Here is a 27,964-nt window from a genome sequence, read left to right as displayed (position 1 = left end):
TGGTTTTGCCCTACTAGAGATAGGAATAGCTCAAATTAGACATTAGAGACATATATTTTATGTCAATTGTGAGCTATTCCTATCTCTAGTCCCTACTAGAGTTTTGCCCTCAAAACCAGAGATAGATCAAATATTGGGAACGGCCATAAGACTAGACGATTCGAAACCTTAAGCATATCGACCACAGATCATTAATACTATTGACACTCGGTGTGACCATTTAATTACACAACTTGGACAATGCCTATTGGCAGTTTTGTTAATTGAAAGATCCATTATCTGATCCGATATCAGTATCGTAGGCTGATATCCGATATCCCAGGCCAAGCTAGCTAGCTTAACACGCAGTTGCGTATCATAAGTTGACCTGTCGTTTACGTTGGTACCATATCGCATCGGATAATATAAAAACTCTCTTACCTCGTAATTAGTAATGATACAATTATATCACTTTAAAATTGCGTTTGCACTACGTTATCTTGTTTATATTAATAGTACTTTATTTATTACGATATAATTTGAAATAATAAAATAATTTCTTTAATATTCAATCACTCATCATGACTAGCGAATTCAATTTATTACTAAGTCTATAATAACTAGTAATAAACGAAACATTGGTCAAGCAATATGAATTATTTGAAAACAGAATACAAAATATTAGTCAAAAGGAATTTTACTTAGTTCGATTCACATAAAATGATTATAAATCTTTTTTTAACTTGCCAATTTTTTCGTCCATTACTTTCATTTACTTAGATAAGATTTGAATGTATTAAAAATATAATAGCGATTAGCGTCCTACTTTCAACAGTCGCGTAGCAACCTCCATCGTGGGTATCGCAGACACAATAGATTTTCAATTGCTATGCGGCAGCCGGCTGCCGCTTGGGGATTGATGGGTTAACAAAATATTTTTAGCAGTGTTTTAAAAACCTCAGCAGGCTCCTACGAACTAGATTTCAATGCATAATCAAATAATTTCACCGTTACCATTATAAATCAATAACATAATATAGAAGATAGATTGTGAAGAGTGAAGACGCGATGTCATCGAATATTTGGAAAGATTGAAGTGTTACAATGTCTGTTATGACTTCGCATACTTGAGTGCTTCGTTAAGCGGTTTCTCCTCTAAGAGTGAGTGTTTGAGGACGGCGGCGGATTCGACGGGAGCCGACTCGGAGTCTTGGGCCGACGACTCGTCCGGATCCGATCGAGTTGACGTCTCCGATGCCTCGTCGTCCGACCTGAAAAGTTGACGTACTGTTTAAAATATTAACTATAATAATCATAATATTAATACGCGAGCGAAAAACTTTGTAACCCTTTTTACAAAAAATGGGGAAACGTAGGTGCATGAAATTTCGCACAGTTATAGTTTACTAGAGATCGCCCAATGGTCGAAATTCGACCTTAGTTTCAACGACATTATTACTACCTACATTTTGTAAAAAAATATAGTATCTAAGATTCAATAAAAAAAACTGTACTTAATCCATTTTCAATTTGTCACCTTGTTGTCAACAGACTTCAACCATAAATAAAAGAGTATAATTCGTATGTATAGGCTTGTCACTCAAAAATCTGTCATTTTTCCTAGTGTGTGTGTAATGTTTTATTTGTTAAAAATGTATGATAAAAGCATAATTTCAAAATAATATTAGCTCGATGCACTCATTTACCATATAAAATATAACTGTGCAAAATTTCATTTACCTACGTTTCCCATTTTTCGTCAAAAGGGATAAAAAGTTTTTGGTTCACATATTAATATATAGATATGGTGAAAGAGTGCATCGAGCTAATATTATTTTGTAATTATGCTTTTATCATACATTTTTTTGAAAAATATAACATTACACACTCTACAACACACGCACTAGGGATAAGCCTATACATACGAATTATATTCTTATATTTATGGTTGAAGTCTGTAGTCAAATTGAAAATAGATTTAGACCCAATTTCACCAACCTATGTTTGTTAAATCCTGACGAGGCATTACTTAACGGAGCTTAGAAAATTGAACAGACTGTTAAAATACTTATGTCCCACAGTAAAAATTTAACAGCGGATTAGTAAATGCAATGATAAGTGAACAACGAGTGAACAACTATCAATTCGTTCATTCTTGTTATAAGGCGACGAAATTGCAATGTACAAAATTAATACAACATGTTTGCTGCAATGTGTCACTTTCTTCCATAGTAGTATAATAGTAGATAATGCGACCAAATTAAAATATCACTGCTCGCATACATTTGTTACGCTATAATAGTTCTTCTTAATTTACCAGGTTAACACCAACGACTGTTAAAGTTAACGCTCGAATTAGTATCACGTTACCTCTTTCGTTTTTCTTATGAATGAAAGAGAAGACTTGACATTTTAACAAGCTGTTAGCACTAACAGACGTTGGTGAAATTGGGGCTAATAATTATTATTTGTCAAAGCTGAAAACATGAATCATAATACAAACTTTTATTTACATATTTCGGTTTGGTAATTTTGATACAAGTTAGTATATTTGCAATGTCAAGGAAAATCCAAAGGCTAAATTTTTGGCAAAGTGAAAATAAATAATTATTCATAACTATGAAAATAATTAATAATAAGGACGTAGCGGAAACATGGCGGAAAGACTCAAAAGTCAAAACAGATTCTTTTATTGATATTGCATATTATTGTCTTTGAAAGTTGTTATTTTGACTCATATAACAGCCTGTTAAATATTTAACGGACCTCCATAGCAGGAATTAAATTTAACACCGTGTTAGGTGATTTAGCATGACATTAGGGCATGGTGCAACGCTCGATAGCTCTAACAGGCCATTAACTGATTTAACAAGCCATTATTTATTTAACATTGCTTGATGAAACTGGGTCTTAGTCTTTTTATTGAACCTTAAATACTGTTAGACAATTATTACACGGCCAGTCGGTCATCATTTGACTTTATTAATCTGAGACTGTCGCAGGAATTATGTCTAAATAATTGGCCAAGTGCAAGTCGGACTCGCGCACGAACCTACGGTTATAGAGATAAAATTGGCGAAAAATTTTATTTTTCAGGGAGCCTCCTTAAAATGTTTATTTTATTTACATTAACATACATACTACAGATAAAATTAAGGATATTGTGAAAATTTCCAGTGCTTAGCTGTTCCTATTATTGATTACGAGCCAAAAAAGTAAAAAAAATAGGTTTTTGTATGGGAGCTCCCTTAAATATTTAATTTATGTTGTTTTTAGTATTTGTTGTTATAGTGGCAACAGATATACATAATCTGTGAAAATTTCAGAAATCTAGCTATAGTTGTTCTTGAGATACAGCATCGAGACATCGGACAGACAACGAAGTCTTAGTAATAGGGTCCCGTTTTTACCCTTTGGGTACGGAACCCTACAAATAATAAAAACAATGTTTTGACAATAGAATATCAATACAAAAGCGTTGTTTTTCATCTGAGGTCGAATTTCGACCATTGGGCGATCTTAGTAATTATAAAAAAGCCACTTCGCCTAATTTATGATAAGGTTAATGTTCCTTTGTTTCTGGTCTAATAATAATGCGTAAAATTTCTAATCGCAATTGAGTCACCTTAATTAGCATGAACGAAACATGTCTCAGGATAAGCATACTAACCTATATCTTCGGCAGTTGCGGTGTGTGAGCGCAGCGAGCAGCCGCAGCAGGGCGGGGCGGTCGGGGCGCGTGGCGTGCGCGCGGCGCGCGGGCGGCAGGTCCACGCTGAGCGCGGCGCCGCGCCCGTCGTCGAGAAACGTCGCGACGTACTTGTCCGCGCGCAGCACCGCCAGTAACACCTCCTCCAGATCCGCCTCGCTGTTGACAGTTGAGGACGTAAAAAATATGTCCTTAGGATTTTTATTTAGAACAATATGACGAAATTTAACAACCCTATAAGACAGTGAAATTCGCATCAGTAATTGTTTCAACCGTTCCAGTTATCATCCGGAAACTATTTAATGAACAAACAGACATTTATTTGTATAAATATATGGGAGCATCACCTGGCAGCATACAGGAATTGTGCGAAGTGGATATTGGGGACGCAGCCGGCATCATCATCGCTATCGGTGTAGAGGTCAGTTTCACGGCAGTACATGTAGAGAAAGTCGTTGAGGTGGCTGGCGACGACGGCGCAGCGGTCCTTGTCGCACATGGTGGGCGGCGGTGCGCGCACGCGGTACGGCGTCCGCAGTGCGCCGCTCGCCCGCCGCAGGAAGCGCAGCACGAGCGCCGCCTCGCTCCCGGCCCCGCCCCCCGCCCCGTCTTGCGCGCGCGATAGACGCTTCAGCACGTGCGTCAGGTATAACCCGAACAACCGCCGACCCTCGCCCGCACTGCGACGTCAGATTACAATCCGATAACTAAACGTATTAATCAAGTGCGTAAAAATAGCTCATTATCATTAACTTTCAAGACTTCTGAGAAACAATTTTCAACATAATAATCATAATTAATGCTATATCATATGGTTATTATTGTTTCTCACGTGAGTCGCAGGCCGCTAGCCAGCTGCCGCTTGATGAGCTCCTTGGCGTGTCGGATGTCGCGCGGCGGAACGGGGCGCGGCGGCGCGTCGCTCAGCTGCACCGCCGGCGCCGCGCCCGCGATGCTCACCGTCTCGTACCGCTTCAACCTTTACCATAATAATACGTATAAGGCTACGAATAATAAAAACTAAGGAAAAGTAACTCCGTCAAAAACATGCTCCACAATACTTGTCAAAAAAGTGTACCTTAGGTTCACATTTTAGTACATTTGCAATATTTAGGTGACCTTGAGCGGTACTCTGCCTCTGAGGCTGACGTTACATGACAGATCAAAAGGAACCAAATTTAAAACGGTAATAGTATGGGAGTTACGATTCCTTAGTTTTTATTATTCGTAGGTATAAGGTCATAGTTTAAGTGGGCCCTAGACGATCAATTTTATTGTGCAATAAATTTGTTAATAATAAATTTTAATTTATTGCACAATAAAAAAAAAATTATTGTGCAATAAATTAAAATAAAAAATAAAATAAAATTCTTATTACTCGTTACAAATAACCTAGGCTCCAGCTTAAATATGTACACCCGAGGTAATCGATTTCTAGACAGTTAACAGACCTACGTCCGCGTCGTTTGGTCGGCTTATGTCAATTCATTGAAGCTGTGATCGGTCTGATGGGTTTGAATTACCGCGACCAAAGTTGATTGGCCAACTTCTCTGATAGTACATACCTCTCCGGCGTGTCAGTGGGTGCGGCGGCGTCATGGAAGTGCGGTAACACGTGCGCGTGTACGAGCAGGTTGTGGTTGCGCTGCACGTAGCCCCCGCCCCCCGCCCCGCCCGCGCCGCCGCCCAGCGACGTCGAGCACATCGGCACGCCCGACACCGGGTCTAGTGGTGGAACTCGGTTAGTGTCGGATCAAGTTACCCCCTCATATCCATTAATATTTATTTAAAATAATTATCTTTATTCCTTGTAATAAAGATAATTAATTTACGCAGCGTATTATTATTATTTCAGTTACGGCGTCTAATTTGTCTGTCGTGTGACATTTCCAATGTATGTACCAGAAAATGTTGTCTTTCGTTATTAACATATTCTGGTTAGTAAGGGGTATTGAATTAACAAATGAAAGGAAAAATGGCTATTTTTCAAAGTATAAAAATAAAATTATAAAATTCATAAATTACAGACACGTAATTAAACCAAAATAGTGGAGAAGTTTCATACCTAGATACTGGGAGTACTTCTGCCAGGAGTTCTGGCTGGGGAATATCCGCACGAAGCCGCCGCGGCGCGCGTACTGCGCCCGCACCGCGCGCACGAGCCGCCGCTCCTCGCTCGTTAGCCCCGCCCCCGCGCCCGTCCCCGCCCCGCGCCCCACCGCCTCCGCCGAGTGCACGCGCCGACCCTGATGTAAAATAAAATCACAGTCATATAAACAAATACCTGAAGTATAAGTACGTGTATTATGTGACAAGGAGAAGCCATCTTGCATTGCCGCCATTTCCGGTCCATGTCAAAAACTTGTAATTTTCAATACAAAGCCACGATTAACAACATTTGACACTCCATTGTCAATCGCGGTTTATATAGAAAAGGGTAGTATTTAATCGAGTGACTGTAAATTACAGTTTTAGGTGTCAAAATTACTAAATTTGGGTTATAGAATTACTATTTGAGCGACTGAGAGTGAGTGACTGGAAATTAACAGAACAGCAACTTAGAAATTATTTATTTGAGTTACTTAAAATACAAAATGAGCAGCTTTATAATTTTTGAGCGACCTTATATCTGTTTGAGTGTCAACGTTACGTCCTGCTTTTTTTTCAATATTGGGCTAATGTAATTTTTATACTGAGCGGCATTTTATCCTAAATGAAGTGTTTCGAATACCAAAAACCACTTTCAAAAATACACTAAATATTTAATGAGCCGAGTATAATGACCACACATTAAAACAAAAAAAAAATGAATATGAAATAACTATTTGATGAAACACTTTTATTCAGGGACTACTACAGACAGGGATAGAACAATTTTTTTTTTATTACTATGAAGCAAATTTTTTGTGAGTAGCTTCATGTGGATAAGAGGCTCAACAATTTTATATGTGAAAAAAAGTGGTAGGTAGCACAGATAGAAAGGATTTCATACTTTGATTTGATGATCCCAAAATATGTATTGTTCTATTTGTAGGAACTTAAATTATATAACGGTAAAAGATTAGAATCATACCCAACGATTTAGAGGGGCAGAGGAGGAGGGGGGGGGGGGGGGGCGGTAAACCCCGTTTATATATAAAATCATTAATAAATTACACAAATTATAATCCTTAATGGAACGTCAAAGAAATGGGTAAAATTTTAATGGCGACCTATACCAAAAAAAAAACAACTGGCTTCAATTATGATTCGACGTATATTCGAGTAGGAGCCCCGTGTATGGGTGGCTTACAAAAAAAAAACCACGATGGCTAAGGCCAGGCCCGCCTTAGCCATCTAACCTAACCCAAAAAAGTCGTATTGGTCCGAAGCCCAACTGCAACGATTCGTCGGCCCGCCTCCATTCGGATTCGCACGCATTTAACAATATGTAGTTTTCATTAAAACACGTATCAAAAAATAAAATATAAAGCCTCAAATAGAATATCAGTAACCAATTATCATTAATAAAGCAGCTCACAAAAGTTTGCTCAAAATGAACTTTTTAGTAGCTCGTAATAAATAACCTCACTTAGAAAAATTTAATCTATATTTAATATTGAAGTTGCCCGCTATCTATTTTCAGTCGCTCACTTAGTAATACAGTCGCTCGGATAGAATTTTAATATCTGAAATAGATTAATCGCAATCCACATTTTGTAAGCTCGTTTTGGATTTTATTATAAATCAATATTAGTCGTTAGTTTAGTTTATTTTTCGCTTAGTCAAATTAATACCGCTCATATTGTTATTAAAACAGTATGTTCATCATCAGTCGTAAAGTAATTTTTTATTCGCTCGTTTTATTATTTCCCTATAGAAAATGACAAGTTTTTTACAGGGTGTCAATGACCGCTACCGCCATGTTTCGCCGAGTACAGTAAGTATAGAATATTTAGCTATCGGGATATGTAAAAGTTCAGACTCAAAAACTGTCTGAGGTATACAGATTACAGTATACTAAGGGCCGTAAATAAAATGTAACAAGAGAGACCAATGGAATGAAATGCAAGAAGAGAACATGGTAAACTAATGTGCGAATTTCGACCACGGACCTCTCACACAACTAAATAATAATTTATGTATGAGAATTTAGCCAACATGTTGCCGTTGTCTGACCTGCGGCGCTCTCGGGCGGTGTGCGTCGCGGGGCGCGGCGGGCACGGCGGGCAGCCCCACCAGCGTCAGCGTGTCCGCCAGCAGGGCCGACTTCACGCGCGCGTCCAGCGGCGACTCGCACGCCAGACTGCGGAAAATATGTAAATGATGTAAAATGTATTTTTAATGATTATGTTAACTAGCATTGATGACGAGAAATTATGTTTTTTTTAATTATGTTATTTCTCTCGTTCTTTGTGTAAGAGAATGCTTGTCATTTTAAAACAGGCTACAAGTTTCACAGTTTGGCCGCAATTAGCCTAACATTCCTGCATCGCGCTATCGAAGTTTTCTGAGCGCGTCGGTATATACGACAGCTGAAATGTATCACGTGGGCTTCGGCTTGACCGAGCATACCACCTCGCTCGGTCGGAAGATCTTCATTTGCGGCCACCACGCACATATTGTTACAAGCCGTTAAGGTTCCCCAACACAGGCGCGTTATTATCTAAGGTCGATAATATCGCATGCGGTATTGCAATAATGGGTCCCGATTCCTTGCACACAGCTACATTTTTACAGTCCGATATTTCTTACGAGTGAGCGCCGGTTATTATCGCAGTTGTGTGTACGGTCGTTTGCGTTCTGATACAAATCATTCTAAAACTCATATCGGAATATCGCAGGACGGAGAAACGCAAGGTCCTACTTCCATTGCGGCGTTATTATCGCAGCAGTGTGTAACTACATGGCCATCCTAATACAAAATGTATTGAATACAGATATCGCAATAACGCGTGCGATATTATCGACCTATAATAACGCGCCTGTGTGGCCTTTATACTACCGCTTACCTTGGTGACAAATTAATTTCCAGTAGCCAAGGCTTCAGCATATCGTCTATGAGGATATCATAACCGAACAGTTCTGTAACAAACGTTATTTTAAAAATAAACTAGCACCTTGACTGACTGGTGATAACACAACTACATATAAAAAAACCTTGAATCGCTGATTAATGATGATACACATTACACATAAATAGAAATTACTATGTTTAAGCACAAAACAATAGGCGTGATCGTTTTTTCGTAAATGTATTACAAATGTAAACATTGTGGGATACACTAAGGCTCGCTTCGCTCGCCCTGATTATTATTAGTGCCATGGGAATTGGGATAAAAAAAATATGAACTCTAAATATAAGTGCAGTTGTGTTCTTTCCCGGAACGCAGAAAATCTAATTTGATCCAAATATGAAGGTTTAAGATAGAGTGAAACTTTAACACTGTTAATATTATCAGTATAAATTATAACTCACCGAAGCAGTTAAATGTGTGCGGCACGAAGACGCGCGCGGCGGCGGTGATGGTGTGAGCGCCGGCTAACACCGACTTGACCACCAGGTCCTCGATCGCGGCCATGAGTGCGGCGGTGTCGCGGCCGGCAGCGCGCAGGTGCCGCAGCAGCGCCGACAGCGTCCACTTGTGGCCCACGTTGCCCGCCGTCGCGTCTGAACATCTAGACAACGAGTGTTAGGTTACGTTACGTTGTAGTGGCGTCAAGGTTCAAAGTTTAAAAGCACGCATCCCATGAAAAAATATCACCTGGATAATCCATGTCCTGGCCAAAATACTAGTGGACTGGTCGTATTGGCATAACGCTGCGTCTTGGCGTCGTATCACAAAAACAAAATCGCACAGAAATGCGATTCTCATGAAATTTTGTGAGCATATTCACCCTTTTAAAATTTTTGGACGAAATTTTTTGTTTTTATTTTTTATAATGTGGCATTAAAAAATACATACAACCCTAAATTTTTACTTTTTTATCACAAACCCCTATAATTATTAATACTCGAGACTGACGGCGACCATTGTTTGTGCGACGGGATAGCCGCGATGGTCGTTGCCATGGTGACATACTTATTTAGTCACTTCAATAAAATAATATGGGCGAAATACTTTATAAAGCAAAACAACGTTTGCCGGGACAGCTAGTAACCTTATAGCATTGACATCTCTGGCTTTCTACTCATCTCCTCTTTTTATTATTTCTAATTATTCCTATTACTTTATTAACATTACTCACTTGATATAGTCCGTGTGGTATTTGTTAATGCTGTAGTTACACAGGTGCATGCAAGGGTTCCAGAGGTTTTTATTTGTGTTGTCGTACTTTACAGTGGCGAAACGCACCAGCCCCTCTTCATACAAGTATATGAGGAGCGGGTCTATAGACGTGACGCACACATACAGCCGCAGGTCGCACTTGTGTCCGCCAATCAGGAGGGGTTTGTCGATGTACTTGGCCACCACTACGTTCTCGTCCTTCGGGATTTGTTCCGGCTGGAAATGAATAATACAGGTTTTTTTTTCAAAATAAGATTTTTTAAAATTCAATCTAGTGATATTTACCGAAAGATTTTAATTGTGTTTCGGTTATCAAAATCAAGTTATCAACTTTACTAGCATTTTCGATAAATTCTGTTTTACATTACATCTTAAACTGATAAATGATAATTATAAATTCAACCTGTATAAGTAGTGTGCATTGGGTAACAATATATAGAACAATTCTATTGCATTCGTCCATTAAGCTGCACATTTTCTAGTAACCTACTTATGGACTTTTCATCACGTAATCAAGATTCAAGGCAAACTTTAGGCAATTTTTGAAGCCATTTGTGTTAGTGTCTAAACACACCATGCCGAAGTTCCGCGGCGGAAGTTGACCATGATTAAGCATGCAATGTATTTTAAATTACCGATGACACATGCGTTTGACGTAATCATGCCGAACTTCCGCCGCGGAACTTCGGCATGGTGTGTTTAGACTCTTAGTGCCTTACTCAGTGCCGAATTTATATTTTTATGAGAGCAGGCCACTTTATTTCCGCCGCCCTCTGGATTTCTGAGATCTAGGCCTTTATGGACGCTGCCGCCCTAGGCCGTTGCCTGTAACGGCCTATAAATCCGGGGCTAGCCTTACCGTATTCACGATGTATATTCCCCGGCCGCGGCTGGAGGCGGCGGGTTTGACGATCCACGGCCCCTTGGTCCGGTAGTGCGTCGTGCAGAGCTCCTTGTACTCCGTCGGCATCAGGAACGACGTGGGGATGAAGTCGAAGTTCTTGTAACCGCGGAAGTACTGCATCTTCTCGATGTTCTTGAACAGTTTGTCTTTGCGCGTGAGCTCGTACGATCTGAAAAAGCACAATCTGGAGCTGTAGCAAGGCTTGGCGCCTATAAAATTGAATACAAAAGTTTAGTCATCGATAAAGACGAAAGAACAGAAATTAGTAGTAGGTGTTGGGGAAACTAATTTGTCAAACTAAGGGCCTGTTTCTGATAAGTGAAGAATAGGCTATTCACCAATTAACTTGACAGATGTAGTATGGAGAATCTGTCAAAAAGTAGTGAATAGCCTATTCGGCACTTTATCAGAAAGTGGTGAAACAGGCCCTAAGTCAATAGACTTTTGTCTACTAACACAATTTTGTAGTGACATGAAATGGATGTGTGCTGACATTGAAATGTTAAATCCTTTCTCCGATACACATACTTTTGTGAGTGACGCTAACGGCTCTAAGCGGTGGCTAGATCACTGCGTGGTAACAGGGGTAGCCGCTCACTCGGTCAAAAATGCGTATGTTAAATACGATGTAATGTGGTCGGATCACTACCCATTAATAATTCAATGCAAAATAGATATCGTACCTATAACACCAGCTGTACAGCGCTCTAAAGAACATAACCGGGTAGTGTGGGGTGAAAGAAGCCCCGAACAAATAAAAATCTATAGACAGGAATGTCATAATCAGTTAAGACAAGTTGATATCCCGCATGAACTTTTGGCGTGTTGTGACAAGATGTGTAGTGATCCAAAACAGAAGTATTATAGATAAGTTCTATGATAAAATTGTAATTATTTTGAAAGAATCTGCCGTGATAAGTTGCGCAAATAAGAAATGTGCAAAACGAGTAGTGCCAGGATGGAACAAATATGTATCTGATGCTCACAGAGAAGCTCGGCAAAAGTTTTCTCAGTGGGTAGCCCAAGGGAAACCTTCGTCCGGCTATTACTATCAAGAAATGAGTGATGCTAGAAGAATCTTTAAATCGCGCTTAAAATGGTGTCAAAACCACGCCGATCAAATAAAAATGGATATTCTGGCATCACATCATAAAAGAAACGACTTTCGTTCCTTTTGGAAGCAAACGAATAAGTTGCAGCCAAAGCCGGGCGTCCCAGTGAGCATCGGAGGGTTAACTGGCCACGAACAAATTGCGAACGCGTTTGTAGACCATTTTTCAGTTAAATCTCCGCTAGGAAGCTCGGACTGCGTGCTGGATGCTGAAACCGATATGACCAGGATGATCAAAATAAAAACAAGTAATATCTATAATATTATAAGGTCTATGACAAGAGGCAAATCACCTGGTCATGACGGTCTCAGTATCGAGCACTTGCAGTTTGCTGGCCCACACTTACCACGAGTTTTGTATTTATTATTTAATTTTTGTCTGAGTCATAGCTATATGCCGAGTGACATGATGAGAACGACAGTGGTACCTGTAGTTAAATGTAAAACCGGTGACATTAGTGATAAAAATAATTACAGGCCCATTTCGTTAGCGACTGTCATCTCCAAAATATTTGATAGTGTTTTGAATGCGCAGTTAAACGCCTATGTGGAGCAACACGATAACCAATTTGGTTTTAAACCGGGTCTATCGACTGAAAGCGCTGTACTGTGCCTTAAGAGTACTGTTTCTTATTATGTAAAGAGAGGAACACCTGTCATCGCTTGCTTCCTTGACCTTTCCCGAGCTTTTGACCTCGTTTGTTATAATATCTTATGGCAAAAGCTCCATAACTATGGTCTACCAATAGAACTTATAAACATCCTAAAATATTGGTATCACAATCAAGTCAATAGTGTGCGATGGCAGGGCGTTTTGTCGCGTGCCTATGGTCTCGAATGTGGTATGAGACAGGGGGGGCTGACGTCACCAACCCTGTTCAACATCTACGTCAATGATTTGATACGTGAGCTCAGTGGCACCAGGGTTGGCTGTCATATAGACGGGGTCTGCGTAAATAACATCAGCTACGCAGACGACATGGTGCTACTTAGCGCATCTGTATGTGGCATAAGAAAGCTGATATCCATCTGTGAGTCATATGCAAATTCTCATGGCCTGATATATAATGTAAAAAAGAGCCAGGTCATGGTCTTTAGAATAGGGGGCAGGTGTCCACCCAGTGTCCCATCTGTCTTTATTAAAAAAAGCCTCCTAGAAAGGTTCTATAAATTTAAATACTTGGGACACTACTTGACACCTGACCTTAAGGATGACTGTGATATTGAGAGGGAACGGAGAGCGCTATCAGTGAGGGCAAACATGCTCGCTCGTCGGTTTGCGCGTAGCTCACCTAATGTCAAGGTGACCTTATTCAGGGCTTATTGCACCTCCTTCTATACGGGTAGCCTGTGGGCCAGTTACACCCAGAAATCGTATAGCGCTCTTCGTGTCCAATTCAACAACGCGTTCAGGGTGTTGTTGGGTCTGCCTTGGCGCTGCAGCGCGTCAGGGATGTTCGCTGAGGCACGAGTAGACTGCTTTTATGCAACCATGCGAAAAAGATGTGCGTCCTTGGTGCGACGGGTGAGGGGCAGTACCAACAGCATACTGAGGATGTTTGCAGAACGTTTGGATTGTCCTTATGTTAATCGATGTGGAGCTGTGTCACATGGATTAGCAAAATAGTTGACAACTTGTTAATATTATACTAGCTGTTAGCGACCATTTTGTTAAATTAAATTAAAACCTTATTTATAATTTTTTTAATACTAACATTAGCTTTTAAGAATAAAGTGTTACTAACAATTGGGCCAAATGTAGTCTGAAAATAAAATTTATTATTATTATAGAATTAACTGATAGTCATGAACTACATCTTATAATTACGTCTGATATAGCGGTATTTTTAAAACGAGAAATTGGTCCACCAGTCACCACACATTCCCTCCCCCGCTACTGCCGTTAACTCCTGATACAGCGGTAGCGTCACCTACCTGGGAAAATGGTTAACCCGCTGGTAAGGCAGCAGCGCCCTCAACACGTCCGGCTTCGGATGCAGTCCCGACCACATCAGGTTGAACTCCTTGGAGTCGGAGGTGGACTCCAGCAGGCCGTGCGCCTGCAGCAGCCGGTGCAGTAGTTTGGTCTCCGTATTCACTAACTTGTACTTTATCCTGAGGGTGCGCGCGGGCATATCGCTGCTGTCTAAAACCTTTAACACGTCTTAAATTAAAAAAAAAAAACGTGATGCTTAGGTTCACAATCTTTGCAATTATTAGGTTAGATTTTCCTTTTTTCGTAGTTTTAAACTTTTTACCTTTATATGATCGACGTCCTTGATGACCATATTCTCCCAGTCGTTAGCTTCCACCGCCGGTAACGTGTCCCTTCGTTGCATCTTCTTGGTAGTTTTGGCTTTGCTATTTTTGGTATATTTGTTCTCGTCTTTTCCATCTAAGAATTAGAAATAAAAAGAGTTTTAACCGAAAGGTTCAAACAGCGATTTAAATAGTGTATTACCGCATTACATTTTATAACGCGCAATGGTCTAAAAATACGACCAGCAAACCTTGAAGAAAAGAGCGTATTCTCTCTTAAAAGGCCGGCAACGCACCTGCAATCAATCCTCCTGCAATCTTCTGACGTTGCTAGTATCCATGGGCGACGGTAGTTGCTTTACATCGGCTAACCCGTTTGCTCATTTGCCTCCTAATTTTATAAATAAAAAATATGACCCAAGGTCTAAACATTTTTTATGCCGCGCAGACCGAAGTGCATTAATTCCTAAACGGGATGACAACTCACCTTTTTCTCGGGGCGGCGCCTCTTGCGTATATTTGATGCTAGGTGTGGAGTATTGTTTGGTTAAATTATTTTTTTTGAGGGTGATCTTATTGAGGTCGTTGAGAACGTCCTCGATGTTCCTCTTGCGTTCCGCCTTGTCCTGTCCGCCTGCGTCCTGTCTGGGGACGGTGTCCTGCTCGCCGTCGCTGGCGTGCTTCACGATGTAGGCCTGGCCGGTGTACTTGTTGTTGCTCCCGAAGGTCTCCATGACCTCGTGCATGATGTTCTTCTGTTTGATGTTGATGGAGTTGGGGTCCGCTGAGACGAGTCTCTTGGCCATATTCTTCGCCTTGTTCAGGAGTATGGTCGTCCCCGTTGCGGAGTGGTTCTCCGGTTTTGCGGAGTCTGGAGGTGCTTTTGTGGCGAGGACGCAAGATCGGAAGACCAGCACGGCTCCCCTGGCGCCGACGGGCCCGCCGACGATCCAGTCGGCCGCGGCCTCCTGATTTTCTTTCCCATTGTTAGGCGCCTCCTCATTTTGTCGCATGCTCGAGTTTGGTTTTCTTTGGCCCGACGTAGACGGAGCGGTCGTTTCTGATACATGTGGACTGCGAGAAGAAATATTACAGAAATTAACATACATTAACTAAAATTAATTACAAATGAAGGTTGGTTCAATGAAGTGTTTGATGCCTAGGCATAAACAAATACGAACATCTTAATGTAGGTGTTACTCCGCTCGGTAAAATGCTCGAGAAGTTCATGAAATGGAATCAGGAGTGCAAATTTATGATATATGACCACGACATAGGTAATTAAGTCTAATTTTGATGTCAGAATCGACTAAATGAGGCTGATAGGATATATTCTTTAGGAAAGCACTCGTTCAAATGAATGACATTAATGGTAATGTTTAAGAATACTTAATAGTTGTTCTATTTTTATGGTTGTTTATAAAACAGTAATAGCATGTGCTCACTATTCCTAAACATTTCACTACAACGCCACGCCAGTATGTTACATATTATTCTATTATGAAGCAGGCATCGAAATTGGCATTTAAGCTGCATTGCGCTAGCCTGACTCGACGGCATTTGCAATTTTGCCTTTGACAAAGTATTTTTGGTGAGGTAATATCACAAACCAATTTCCGTCGAGCATTGTATAAATACATTTACGAGCCTTCAAGAAAAAATGCTGCCTCATGTAATATGTATCGCAGACACTCGATTCGCCTTGAACTGATCGATCCGTGTATGAAAGCATCAATTAACTAAGTCGCTGGGTGTAAAAATATAAAGTTGCAAACTACAGCTAATACTACATATTTTCAATTAAGTAATTGTATCGTGATGTCACTCAATAACAGTTGAAAAGAAAAGAAATACTTCGAAATGTATATAATAGTTTCCCGAACAGAAAGTTTAATAGGTTATGGGTTAATGATGAATATTTCTAATAGCCTTTGAATCGGACAAGAGCCCGATTTAGATATTACTCTATTAATGAACCTTCGAAATAATATTTAAATGTAGTTGGCAGAGTCAAATATTGAAGTCTTTAGATTATGAGCAGGTTTGATCGACGTCTGCAAAATCATAACGTTTACAATATAGCGACAAGTCGGGCATACATAATGCACCAGCAACTGGTCGGTCGCCATATGGCGAGTCAATAGGTCGCTTGTGATCAAATAAGGACACCTACAGCCATTCGGAATTGTTAATTCTAGTAAACACGTATCCCTTTGATAAAGTATAAAGATAAAGTTTGACGACCTCCGTGGCTCAATGGTTAGAGTGTGTGGCAACTCAAGCCGGGGGTCGCGGGTTCGAATCCCGCCGACGGAACGAAAAGTTTTTCAATGTTCCTGGGTCATGGATGTGTATTGAATATGTGTATGATATAATAAAAATCTTAAATATATGTATAGTATAAAATTATTAAATATATTTCCGTTGTCTGGTACCTGTAACACAAGTCCTTCAGGTACTTAGCATGGGGCCAGACTGACGTGGTGTGGTGGAGCGTCCATAGATATTATATTATTATAAAGTAAGTATCTCATTGTATGATGTTAGGAGGTGGATTTAATCTTATTATAATTTATATATTTTTGAATAGAAGTTAATAATTTGCTGTAAAATAAAAATGCATCGGCGTTACTTATATTTCTTTCCTATTCAAAATCTAAAAGAAACCTTATAAAATTAAAAATTATAGTATATTTTGCTAGGTGTGGCTGTTGAAAAACACTTAAAGCTTGATGAGCAGGCTATTGTGTTTTTGTCAACGATAAACGATCCAAATTACGGTATTAGATGACTAATATCCGTCATGAGCATGGCGGAAACCGTTTAAATATTCCGCACAAACTCGACGTGCACTTCGACAGCCGCGGCGGGCGGCGCGCGGCGGCGTGACGTTACAAGAGCGAGGCCACACTGCTCTGATGCGCTGCGGACTGCGGTACGCATTGGCTTGCGGTACATCAGAATGGAGTAACGAACGCAGTGTTGTGGCCCCGCCTGGTACTATGCAAAGCGAATAGGACTGAGCCACAACGTCGTATCGCAAAGAATCATTGCACCCAATGAAATTGCGGCTTGATATACCCACAGACATAGATCAAGATAGATATCGCATGTTGCTCCATCTGTATGAAAACGAGCGTGCCACTTTTTTATAGCAACTGTGACGTAGGTACCCAAGAAAAGAAAAGTGCCCATTATCTAGGCCAACGTTTCTATTTGAATTTCTTCAGCTCAATACGGCATTTTTAAAATTCCGATTGACGTCCGATTCCGATAGCAGACTAAAGAACAGACTTTCGAAAGACGAGCATTGCTCGTCGTTTGGGAGCGCGATATGGCACGCGAAGTACATACACATGCCGCATGCGGTATCTATCATTATCTATGTCTGTGGATATACCATACCAGAGGTACGGCGACGTACGTTACTTACGTTACCCAACATATGACAGTAACAATTCATCATTGAGTCTCCTAGACCACCACGTCTGAGTTCTAATGACTCGACGCATCAATGTCGCATGGTAAGAAAATAATGTATGGCATACCGACGCTAGAGCGACGCCCGCTGCGTTTACGCACCGCAATGGAGCAATGTGGCTTCGCTTTAACTCAAGCGATCCCCAATTGCATGTCTATTTACGTTCATTAGTCACGAATTAACTCCCAGCTCATCCCCCGTTGCTCTGGCGTGAGTAATAAATGCACTAAACAGAACACCACATATCTAGACCAAACATTGCTAAATTGTACACTATAATAAACCTATTTCAGTATCAGAGTCCTGAGTGTGGGTTCGGACTGAGTCCTCGTTGTAACAAAAACTTCGGGACCAAGATAATTGGTCTTTGACAGAAGCACTCTTTTAGCATTAGGAGAATATACTAGATCTAGAATGACACAATTATGATGCAATGTTAAAAATTATAATATTATTATGAAGCCGTTTTCCTCATGGTGAAAATAAAATTACCCTTTTCAACTTCTTCGCCAATTTGAGGGCCTCGTGCCTACGTAATACGAGGAATTCTTATCTTGGCATCGTTCGCACGTGTTAACCCCAGCCCACCCTTCCGTTTCTGGGCACGTACCCCTAGTAACAGGCCATTAAGTATAATTATTGATTAGCGTGATCGGCGGAACTCTCGCGAGTTCACTAGTGCTACAAGTGACTAGCGACTATCGCATTTTACATGCAACCCAAAAATGATATAAGTCGAATGACTGGTTATAAATATTAACAGTCCATATTAACCGGCTTGCGTAAACCAACTGCAGTTTTGCTCATGTAAATTACTTCAGAGCAATAGAGACCATACAATCGTAAAATACTATTGCGAACACTTTTTGCTTGACCTACATCCAGACTTTTTTATTTATCTTATAACATCCCAACATAAAAGCACAGTTGTTTTCGTTTAAATAAACAGCTGTTTTCAAAAATACTGACCTTCAAAAAAAGAGCAGAGCCTGGAGTATGTAGACTGTAGAGGTTGGTCAGTTCATTTGCTAATTGCTACAACTCGCAAAAGCATAGTAGACCGTCTCTAGAGGGACCAAAAATGGGATGGCTCATGGCTCGTACTAATCATACCCATAAAAATAAACGAAGGATGGCATCATTCAATCATACCCCGAAAATAGAATAGGTAATTATTAGGGAAGTATAGTGTGTAAATTGTACCATCGAGAAATTAGCCACTGGCCTTATACTTTTTAGTTTTTTGGAATATTTATTACTCATATTTTTCTAGAACTCAGCATTCAGCTATAATTATTTGAGAAATCTACTTCAACTTCAAAACCACGTTTCAGTAACAAAAGTATAGCATCTGCGTGAAGTTACGATTATCATAATTGTTACCAATGTTCACGGTTTAAAATGTAGAGCAATTGCCTTTCGAAACATTACCGAAAGGTTGCCTGCTTTTTGTTTTTTTTTCCTTATACATACGTATCTGACTGTGAGGGTGTGCACAGTGCAGTGCCTAGTAGTTATGTCTATTGTGCTCCCTATCTTATTAAGTTTCGTATGTAGTTCTATCTGCATGTTAATTTTAGATCAAATCACTGTCCTAATTTCTAAAACCGTCAAACAGAGCGGAAAAATCCGTAACCTCAATTCCTTAACATTTATTGTACCACCAGCAGTGACCTTTAATTGTGGACACATTAATGTCTTTATTGGTGTAATTTGCAGCTTAATTCGTTTATGTAACACACGTTGATTTCATAAATATCGAGTTCGGCCTTAAAAACAATATCGTTTACGAGCTCAAGTGGGAAGCGTATATTCTGTATAGCTACAAAATTCATGGGTCGTAATGGTCCGGAGACCAGAAGTACGACTGGCGATAGTTTGTTCCAAAGTTTTATTACCCTCGGCAGAAAATTTTAGGTATTGCGCTTAGAAGGCTGATATGCCAGCCGGCCAGTCAGTGGCGTAACTATAACATCCGGGGCCCGTGGCAAATTGATGGGGCCTTATCAGTAAAAACCATCACATTAATAATAAAACAATGTGTAAAAAATTTCCGAACTCACGGCCTCTTGGGCTTTTGGTTCGGGGGCCACCCCTGCCACCCTATAGTTACGCCACTGCTGCCAGACATAAGAATGATACTTTGTCGCGTGGAACGCAGTAAACCTGCATCAGATAAAAGTCCCATAACTTTCTGGGTATATTTCCGTGAAATAAATCAAGCTTAGCTCTTTGAGACCTATTTGATATGGCACGCCTAGACCGTAGATGGGATGGTCGTCGAAGTCTGTACGGAGATATCAGATAAAGATCTGCTTAACTTAGGAATTGCTGATACAGCGAGAGCTGACTAACTTAAGTGACAAGATTCACAGTTCTAGGCAAAACGAATATGCGTAGGTATTACATACGCAGATTGGAAAATGCGCGATATCCATAATAGCGGGAAACGATTTTGAGAACTTTAAGGTGGTGGACGGCATTTATGCCCTGCCTGATTTCGCAGAAAATGTACAGTAAATTCTTACTCGACAACAATCTCATTAAAATTATTTAAAAATTAAAAACAGTAGGTACTTAATTAATATGCAGCTCATTTGAACCAAACGCTAAAATACTCTTTTTATTGCAATGAGTAAGTAAATAAAAACTTATATCTGCATCAGTAATCAAAATAAAACAAATCTACCATCCACAACCTGTACACTCAGAAATTAATGAGAGAAAAGACCATCCAAGGAAACATTTTTGGTTTGGGAGAAAAACATTTACGAAAAACTTACAGGAAAACCTTTCCCATCGTCACGCGGGCGCGTCGTGTACAGCACACGTTGGGCGCTCGCTCCGTACGCTACTGATTACCAAGTTTCACTGCTCAGTGCTGACTGCTGAGTGGTCGTGGCCCGTGGCTCATGACACACCGTCACGCATCGCCGCGCTAGACAGGGGCACCTCGGTTTTTGTTATGATTTTTGGCAACGATTTGTTCAATTATAAAAAGTATGACAATAAAACGGCCTTGGCGTTTTACGGGATGGAAAGGCGTAGCGAATATCGCGGATTCGCGGGTGACTACGCGAGGTGGAGTCGGACGGAGTGGTGGGAGTGGTCGTGGTGCATTTCTCGATATCCCATTTTCGATTCGATTTTTTCTTTCTTTTGCCCTAGTCAGGTAAATAGGGTCAGAGTTGTGAATTATTTGCTATCTACGTTATAGAAAGTGATAACTGATAAGACGTGATAAGCGACGAATACTAATTTGGAACAGGAAAGAAGTTTAGGCAGAGATCTCGCATAATTTCTATCAGAGAACGATGGAAAAATTTGTATTAAGTAATTTCCACATTGTCGAAGCACGTAACGTAATAATATGATAATACGCATTCTCTATGAATAAAAAGAGCAGCAATATGGCTTCCATAATAGGGATTTAAGAAAAGAATGCTGAATGATATGAACACTGAAATATTTAAACGTCTTGATAGAAATATGATACTGAAAAGATTTTTAAACATTGTAGATATTAACCAGTTTTGAGTTTACCTTATCATTCTAAACCACTCTCTCGCAACTATAAAAATCGGCCAAGTGTCGGACTCGCGCACGAAGGGTTCCGTACCGTTATAAAGCGAAAAATAGTGTTTTTTGTATGAGAGCCCCCCTTAATTATTTAATTAATTTTATTATTAAATATTAAATTACAAATATAGTTAAGGATTTGTGAATATTTCAAGTGCGTACCTGTTGCCATTATAGAATACGAGCAAAAAAAAGCCAAAAAAAAATCATGTTTGTTGTATGGGTGCCCCCCTTAAATATTTAATTTGTTTTATTTTTAGTATTTGTTGTTATAGCGGCAACAGATATACACAATCTGTGAAAATTTCAAGTCTCTAGCTATTACCGTTCTTGAGTTACAGCCTGGAGACAGACAGACAGATGGACAGACAGACGGGCAGATATCGATGTCTCAGTAATAGGGTCCCGTTTTTACCCTTTGGGTACGGAACCCTAAAAATAGCTTACCACTGCAACCTGGTTTTCACATAATATAAGAGTGAATGTTTGACATTGTTTACTATAGAAAAACAAATTACTGGAAGGCCGAGTTTTATTAAGTTTTGCAATGTTTTAAGTCCAAAAATATGTTACTCCAAGCTAATAATTTCAGTGTTTGTGGTGTATAAGTACCAAAGTTGGATAGCCATGCAGAAACGATATTTTTACAGCATGTGCACCAGTATGAGACGGCTTTCCTTTACAGGCTGGGTTTAGCTGAAGAAAAACTTCTGTATCAGTATATATATAACGCAGGGCTTCCCAAACTATGCATTATACAAAGGGTGCAAAATCTGAGTAAAATAAATATGAAAATATAATAAAATAAATATATAATACAATATTAACCTGGCATGTGGACGGTTGTGGTTGATTTTACTATGTACTTTTGGTAAGTCACCTGCAGATATTTTAAACTGCGGCTTGAGTTCATCTTCATGTTCCATGATGTCTTTGTGGAAGCAAGTTAGGCAAATAAAATATATTTAAAATTTATTAGTAAAATTTTAAATTTAAGTTGTGAGGATCTACCCCCTAACTTACAAGATTTATAATATTATTTACAGATCCATGGTGAGTTTTATTTCAATTCTAGTAATAAATATAAGTACCCTGTTTTATAAACATTATTATATTCTAGTAAGTTGATGTTTATCTTGCACATTATAAGGGTAGGTATAATATTATGTATATTCAGTATCATTTCAAGACGCCAATATACATTATAATAAGTAATTAAAAAGGACGGGATGGAAACATCGTAAGTGGTAATGTCTAACTAGAATTTTTAATCTTTCTCTTATCACCGCATTTTAGGAAACATCTGTTAATCAATAACATCATGCGGCATTTCACTATTTTACTAATAAATTTGTCTGTCATTTCACTAGCTAAAGGTAAACAATCAGTAAGGTTACTTACGATTCGCTGGTAGGTATAGCGACGAAAAGCGCCCGCGATTTAATGCACTTGCTGAAAGACTAACATATCTTTAAATGTTTGTGTAGTTTTTAATTTAAAATAAATCATAGCAAATTAAAACAAAAAATTTTCAAGAAAGATCTCTCTGCAATAAAATTTGAATTTTTTTTCTTGCATGGTTGCATGACAAACGTCAATGAAAATGTCAGCTGTGAGCTGTCATTTGTCAAAAGGACCATAGACTAAAGCCCAATTTCACCAACGTCTGTTAATGTTAACAGTTTGTTAAAATTTCATTCCTTCTCTTTCACTCATATGAAAAATGAAAGAGGCTACGTTATACTAATTCGAGCTGTAACTTTAACAGTCGTTGATGAAGTTGGACCTTAAGATTTTTTCATAAACTTTTAATATACGGTCGTAAAGCGGGGAATTGACTATCGGGCCGCCCGCTACGGCCCGTCCGCCCGCTACGGCTCGTCAATTCCTAGGTATGGGCACAGAGTCTGTGCCCGTACCTAGGAATTGACGGCAGACATGCGACAGACCTGCCCGTGACGGGCGGTCCGTAGCGGGCGGCCCGATAGTCAATTCCCCGCTTAAGTTAATGGATTTTTCCCGTTTCCGTGCTGCAGAAACCATAGCGCTATTCCACTTATCCTAGCTATGAAGTCCTAACTAGGATCCTAAAAAATTTAGTCAAGTGGAATAACATTTAGAAAGCTAGGATCCTAGCTAGGATAAGTGGAATAAGCGCTTTAGCAATACGTGGCAATACCTTAAAATTAAGCACTTATTCTACCTTACTAAATTTAGTAAAGTGGAATAAGTGCTTTAATGGCGCATATTACACGTATCAATATATCACGATTCCGTGATAATATTGATGGTGTATTAAGCCGAATTGTAGAATCATGATCTGATCTGATATCACAGAGATTTCAAAAATTCTTGAAATCCCATGAAGTTAATATACATATTTAACTTTATGTGAAATCCACGCGATACCTACTGGGGCCTGGGTGGCGCAGTGTGCTGAGTATTCATATTATAAAGGCGAAAGTTTGTTTGGATGTATGGATGTGTGGATGTATGGATGTTTGTTACTCTTTCACGCAAACTACTGAACGGATTTTAATGAAACTTTACAATAATATAGCTTATACATCAGAATAACACATAGGCTACAATTTTAACCGACTTTCAAAATGGGGGAGGTGTTATGTTTGTTTTCTTATGTTCAACGATAACTCCGCCGTTTGTTAACCGATTTTCAAAATGTTTCTTTTATATATATAGGGTATCATCCCAATTTGGTATTATATTCACTAAAGTGGTGATCTGATGAAGGATCCCTAAGTAATCGAGGGAACTCCGAAGGGAAAATTTATAGGGAAACATGTGGTGACTTCGGTTTCGTGAGAAGTATTCTAAGCATATGCTACCAACAAGTAAGATTTTGCACCGAGGTATACCTGGTATACCGTGGTTCGGAAGGTGCTGAGAGAACTCCTGATTCTTTATAGATACAAGTTTGGGAGTTTCGGCGTTGTTTTAAGAACGGAAAGCATATGCTACTATGCAAAGTACATTCGTCATCATCATCACTACCATATTATCATCATCACTACCATATTATTATACCATGCATCGTCCCATGGTTATGAGTTATGACTTATGAGCCTATGAGCCTATAATGACCCTGTTATTGGTAGGCACTTTTCATAGTCTTTTAGATCGATCCTAATTTACGCGGGCGAAGCCGCGCGGGACATCTAGTATATTAATAATATACTTTTGATAAATAAAGATACTTAATAATTAGATAAGGAATTGTTATAACAATAAAATTGTGACTCAGTTGGTGGGCTGTTGGTAGCTCAAGCCGGGGGTCGCGGGTTCGAATCCCGCCGACGGAACAAAAAGTTTTTCAAAAAATTCCTGGGTCTTGGGTGTGTATTAAATATGTGTATCATATTATAATTACTTCATAAAAATCTTAAATATATGTATAGTATAAAAGTATTAAATACTAGATGTTCCGCGCGGCTTCGCCCGCGTAATTTCTGAATGTCACGGAAACCGTACATTTTTCCGCAAAAAAGAAACCTATGTCCTTTCACGTGGTCTATTCTTCATGTGTGCTAAATAACATAAAAATTGCTCCAGTAGTATCTTTCCTCCGTTTTTTACACATTTTCCTCTATTTCTTCACTCCTATTAGTCTATTAGCGTAATAACATAATATAGCATATAGCCTTCCTCGATAAATGGGCTATCTAACACTGAAAGAATTTTTCAAATCGGACCAGTAGTTCCTGAGATTAGCGGGTTCAAATAAGTCCTTCCAAATAATTTTCCCCGTTTTTTCCACACTTTCCTCTATTTCTTCGCTCTTATTAGTCTTAGCGTGATAAAATATAACCTATAGCCTTTCTCAACAAATGGGCTATCTAACACTGAAAGAATTTTTCAAATCGGACCAGACACCAGTAGTTCGTGAGATTTGTGCGTTCAAATAAGCCCTTTCAAATAATTTCCCCCCGTTTTTTCTACACTATTCTCTATTTCTTCGCTCCTATTAGTAGTAGCATGATAAAATATAGCCTATAGCCTTCCTCGCTAAATGGGCTATCTAACACTGAAAGATTTTTTCAAATCGGACCAGTAGTTCCTGAGATTAGCGCGTTCAAACAAACAAACAAACTCTTCTGCTTTATAATATTATATAGTATTAGCTGTTGCCCGCGACTTCATCCGCGTTAGTATAGTAGATCACGTCCCAAGTATTATTTATTGTACAAAAATATTCAATGTACAGCATTGACTTTCCTACGATTTTATTATATATAGATGTTCCGCGCGGCTTCGCTTGCGTAATTTAGGAATTTCACGCGACCGTACATTTTTCCGCAAAAAAATAGCCTGTGTCCCTTAACGTGGTCTATTCTTCATGTTTGCCAAATAACATAAAAATTGCTCCAGTAGTTCTTAAGAATCTTAAGATAATAAGCAATTTCATATAATTTCCCCCGTTTTTTCCACATTTTCCTCTATTTCTTCGCTCCTATTAGTCGTAGAATAATAAAATATAGCCTATGGCCTTTCTCGATAAATAGGTTATCTATCACTGAAATAATTTTTCAAATCGGACTAGTAGTTCCTAAGATTAGCGCGTTCAAATAAGCCCTTTCAAATAATTTCCCCCCGTTTTTTCTACACTTTCCTCTATTTCTTCGCTCTTATTAATCTTAGCGTGATAAAATATAGCCTATAACCTTCCTCAACAAATGGGCTATCTAACACTGAAATAATTTTTCAAATCGGACCAGTAGTTCCTGAGATTAGCGCGTTCAAATAAGCCCTTTCAAATAATTTCCCCCCGTTTTTTCCACATTTTCCTCTATTTCTTCGTTTCTATTAGTCTTAGCGTGATAAAATATAGCCTATAGCCTTCCTCGATAAATGGGCTATCTAACACTGAAAGAATTTTTTCAAATCTGACCAGTAGTTCCTGAGATTAGCGCGTTCAAACAAACAAACAAACTAACTAACAAACTCTGCAGAATTATAATATTAGTATTGTTACGGTACATGGTATACGGACACGTGGTGCCATCTAGCGACAAACCAGCGAAGCTTACCGAGGGAGCACAGGCAACATAAATCCCCTACTCAATACTAGATGGCATGAGGTGCGCAAGTACATACTCGAACCTTCTAGAAAGGTCCAATGTTTGTTTACCGTTTATTAGCGTGTTTACGTGTTTTAATTTAGACCTTATGACTGAGTCCATAAGGTCTAAATTAAATTCAACTTACTGCACTTATCGTAAGGACGGCAGTTTTATTGTGGTACATGCCCGAGCCTCCTAGAAAGTTCCCACGGTTGTTTACTTGTTTACGTGAATCGGGAACTTTCTGGAATTCGTCTCGCCATATAAAAAGAGCCGCAGGCAGGCCCGGCAAGTCAGTTCGTTTCGAGCTATCATCAAGGCGATTTCGGAGTGACAGCAAGTGATCAATAGTGAGTGAACCAGTGAAACCTGCGACTTGGCTACGATCTAGGACAGTGATAGTGCTTAGTGATTGGACCTAGTGATTAGTGTTTGGACTTAGTGCTAAGTGTTGGACCTAGTGTGTGCTTGTGTGACCTAGTGATAATAAAGTCTTCAAGAGAGAGTCACCAGGTCTTTCTCTCCAGATCCTCGAACCCTAGCACGTAACAGTATAGATAGATTATATTTCCGTTGTCTGGTACCCGTAACACAAGTCCTTCAGGTACTTACCACGCCACGGGACCAGACTGACGTGGTGTGAATCGTCCATACATATTATTGGCCTAGCGCGGCGAGCGTTTATTGGATGTCGCGGCTCGCGCGATGAAGTTTCCGAATCCGAGTCGAATTAGGGTGAAGCCAAACGAGGGTAATTTGTGAGTCGCAGAATTTCTGCCAGGCAGAATTCTGCCCAGCAGAAATTCTGTTGGACTGCCACACAAACGTAGTTTTGTGAGTCGGGGTGAATTTCCGTCGCAGAAATTTGTTGGGCTGCCAGACGAGTGCATTTTATTCAGTTGCAACATTTATACCAGGTATTTGTGAAAATGCATCTCAAAAGGTGGGTCACAGTTTTCAAATATTATGAAATTCTGCGACTCACAACTCACAAATTACGCTCGTTAGGCTTCACCTAATAATATAGTAGGAACTGACCGCTCGAACGTAGAATGCGAATGCATTGAACGCTTGAACGCGTGACCGCTCTCGCCTCGTCTGATAGGTGGTCAGAGGTCGAGTGACGAAAGCGGTAGCGTGGCACTGGCTACAGCACACGCCCAGGCTGAAATACACAAAACACTCGAAAATACCTTTATTTATTATATTAATTTAATAATCAGAAAAAACCAGACACACATCCACACTCGTAAGGGGCCAAAGAGCAAAGGGGGTCAATCTGTTATAAAATGTCAGATCTGCAAATATAAATTATTATTTTAAAACTATTACATTATTTTCATCAAAAGGAGTAAATTATAGTTGTGTTGGGGAATAATGTTTAGGGCGTTTGCTGCGTGAAGCGTGCGCTCGGCGCGGCCACCCACGAGGGTGCTTGTTTCATGTCATCCCATAGAGCAGCACTGTGTTGAGTGGGTCAGCCGTCGCACGATTACTATGGCGAGCTGTGCGCTCAGCCGCCGCAGCCGCACCGGGCACATGCTCAACGCAGCGAACGCCCTTAAAGGAATTGATAAACATAATATTTGTTATAG

General features: G+C 39.7%; 1 protein-coding gene across 3 annotated transcripts; it reads right to left on the bottom strand.

The window, feature by feature from the left end:
- Positions 1-874: 874 nt before the first annotated feature.
- LOC121726430 (probable beta-tubulin polyglutamylase) lies at positions 875-22,824 on the bottom strand. 3 transcript variants are annotated; one of them, XM_042113799.1, is made up of 16 exons: positions 22,693-22,824; positions 22,120-22,222; positions 14,719-15,305; positions 14,231-14,367; positions 13,908-14,125; positions 10,817-11,030; positions 9,917-10,173; positions 9,147-9,346; positions 8,680-8,752; positions 7,847-7,973; positions 5,754-5,934; positions 5,254-5,413; positions 4,521-4,667; positions 4,036-4,368; positions 3,650-3,847; positions 875-1,250 (listed from the first exon to the last, which is right to left on the bottom strand). In XM_042113799.1, the coding sequence occupies exons 2-16, from the start codon at positions 22,215-22,217 to the stop codon at positions 1,091-1,093; spliced, it is 3,090 nt and encodes a 1,029-aa protein (XP_041969733.1). In that variant the 5' UTR covers positions 22,218-22,222; positions 22,693-22,824; the 3' UTR covers positions 875-1,090. The 3 variants fall into 3 exon arrangements, with proteins under 3 accessions (XP_041969733.1, XP_041969735.1, XP_041969734.1); XM_042113801.1 differs by lacking the exon at positions 22,120-22,222; XM_042113800.1 differs by lacking the exons at positions 22,120-22,222; positions 22,693-22,824 and adding an exon at positions 20,496-20,636.
- Positions 22,825-27,964: the final 5,140 nt, after the last annotated feature.

Source organism: Aricia agestis, chromosome 4 (assembly GCF_905147365.1).
Source record: "Aricia agestis chromosome 4, ilAriAges1.1, whole genome shotgun sequence".
Lineage (NCBI taxonomy): Eukaryota > Metazoa > Arthropoda > Insecta > Lepidoptera > Lycaenidae > Aricia > Aricia agestis.
This window is presented reverse-complemented; position numbering and strand designations above follow the sequence as displayed.

What these genes read in the sequence shown, in the direction of transcription:
- LOC121726430 (XM_042113799.1), bottom strand. Translation starts at nt 22,217, where the DNA reads ATGGAACATGAAGATGAACTCAAGCCGCAGTTTAAAATATCTGCAGGT. An exon ending in GGCGCCGCCCCGAGAAAAAG is followed by an intron (nt 14,368 to 14,718) that starts GTGAGTTGTCAT and finishes TCTAATTCTTAG; the next exon opens with ATGGAAAAGACGAGAACAAA. An exon ending in AGGACGTCGATCATATAAAG is followed by an intron (nt 14,126 to 14,230) that starts GTAAAAAGTTTA and finishes GACGTGTTAAAG; the next exon opens with GTTTTAGACAGCAGCGATAT.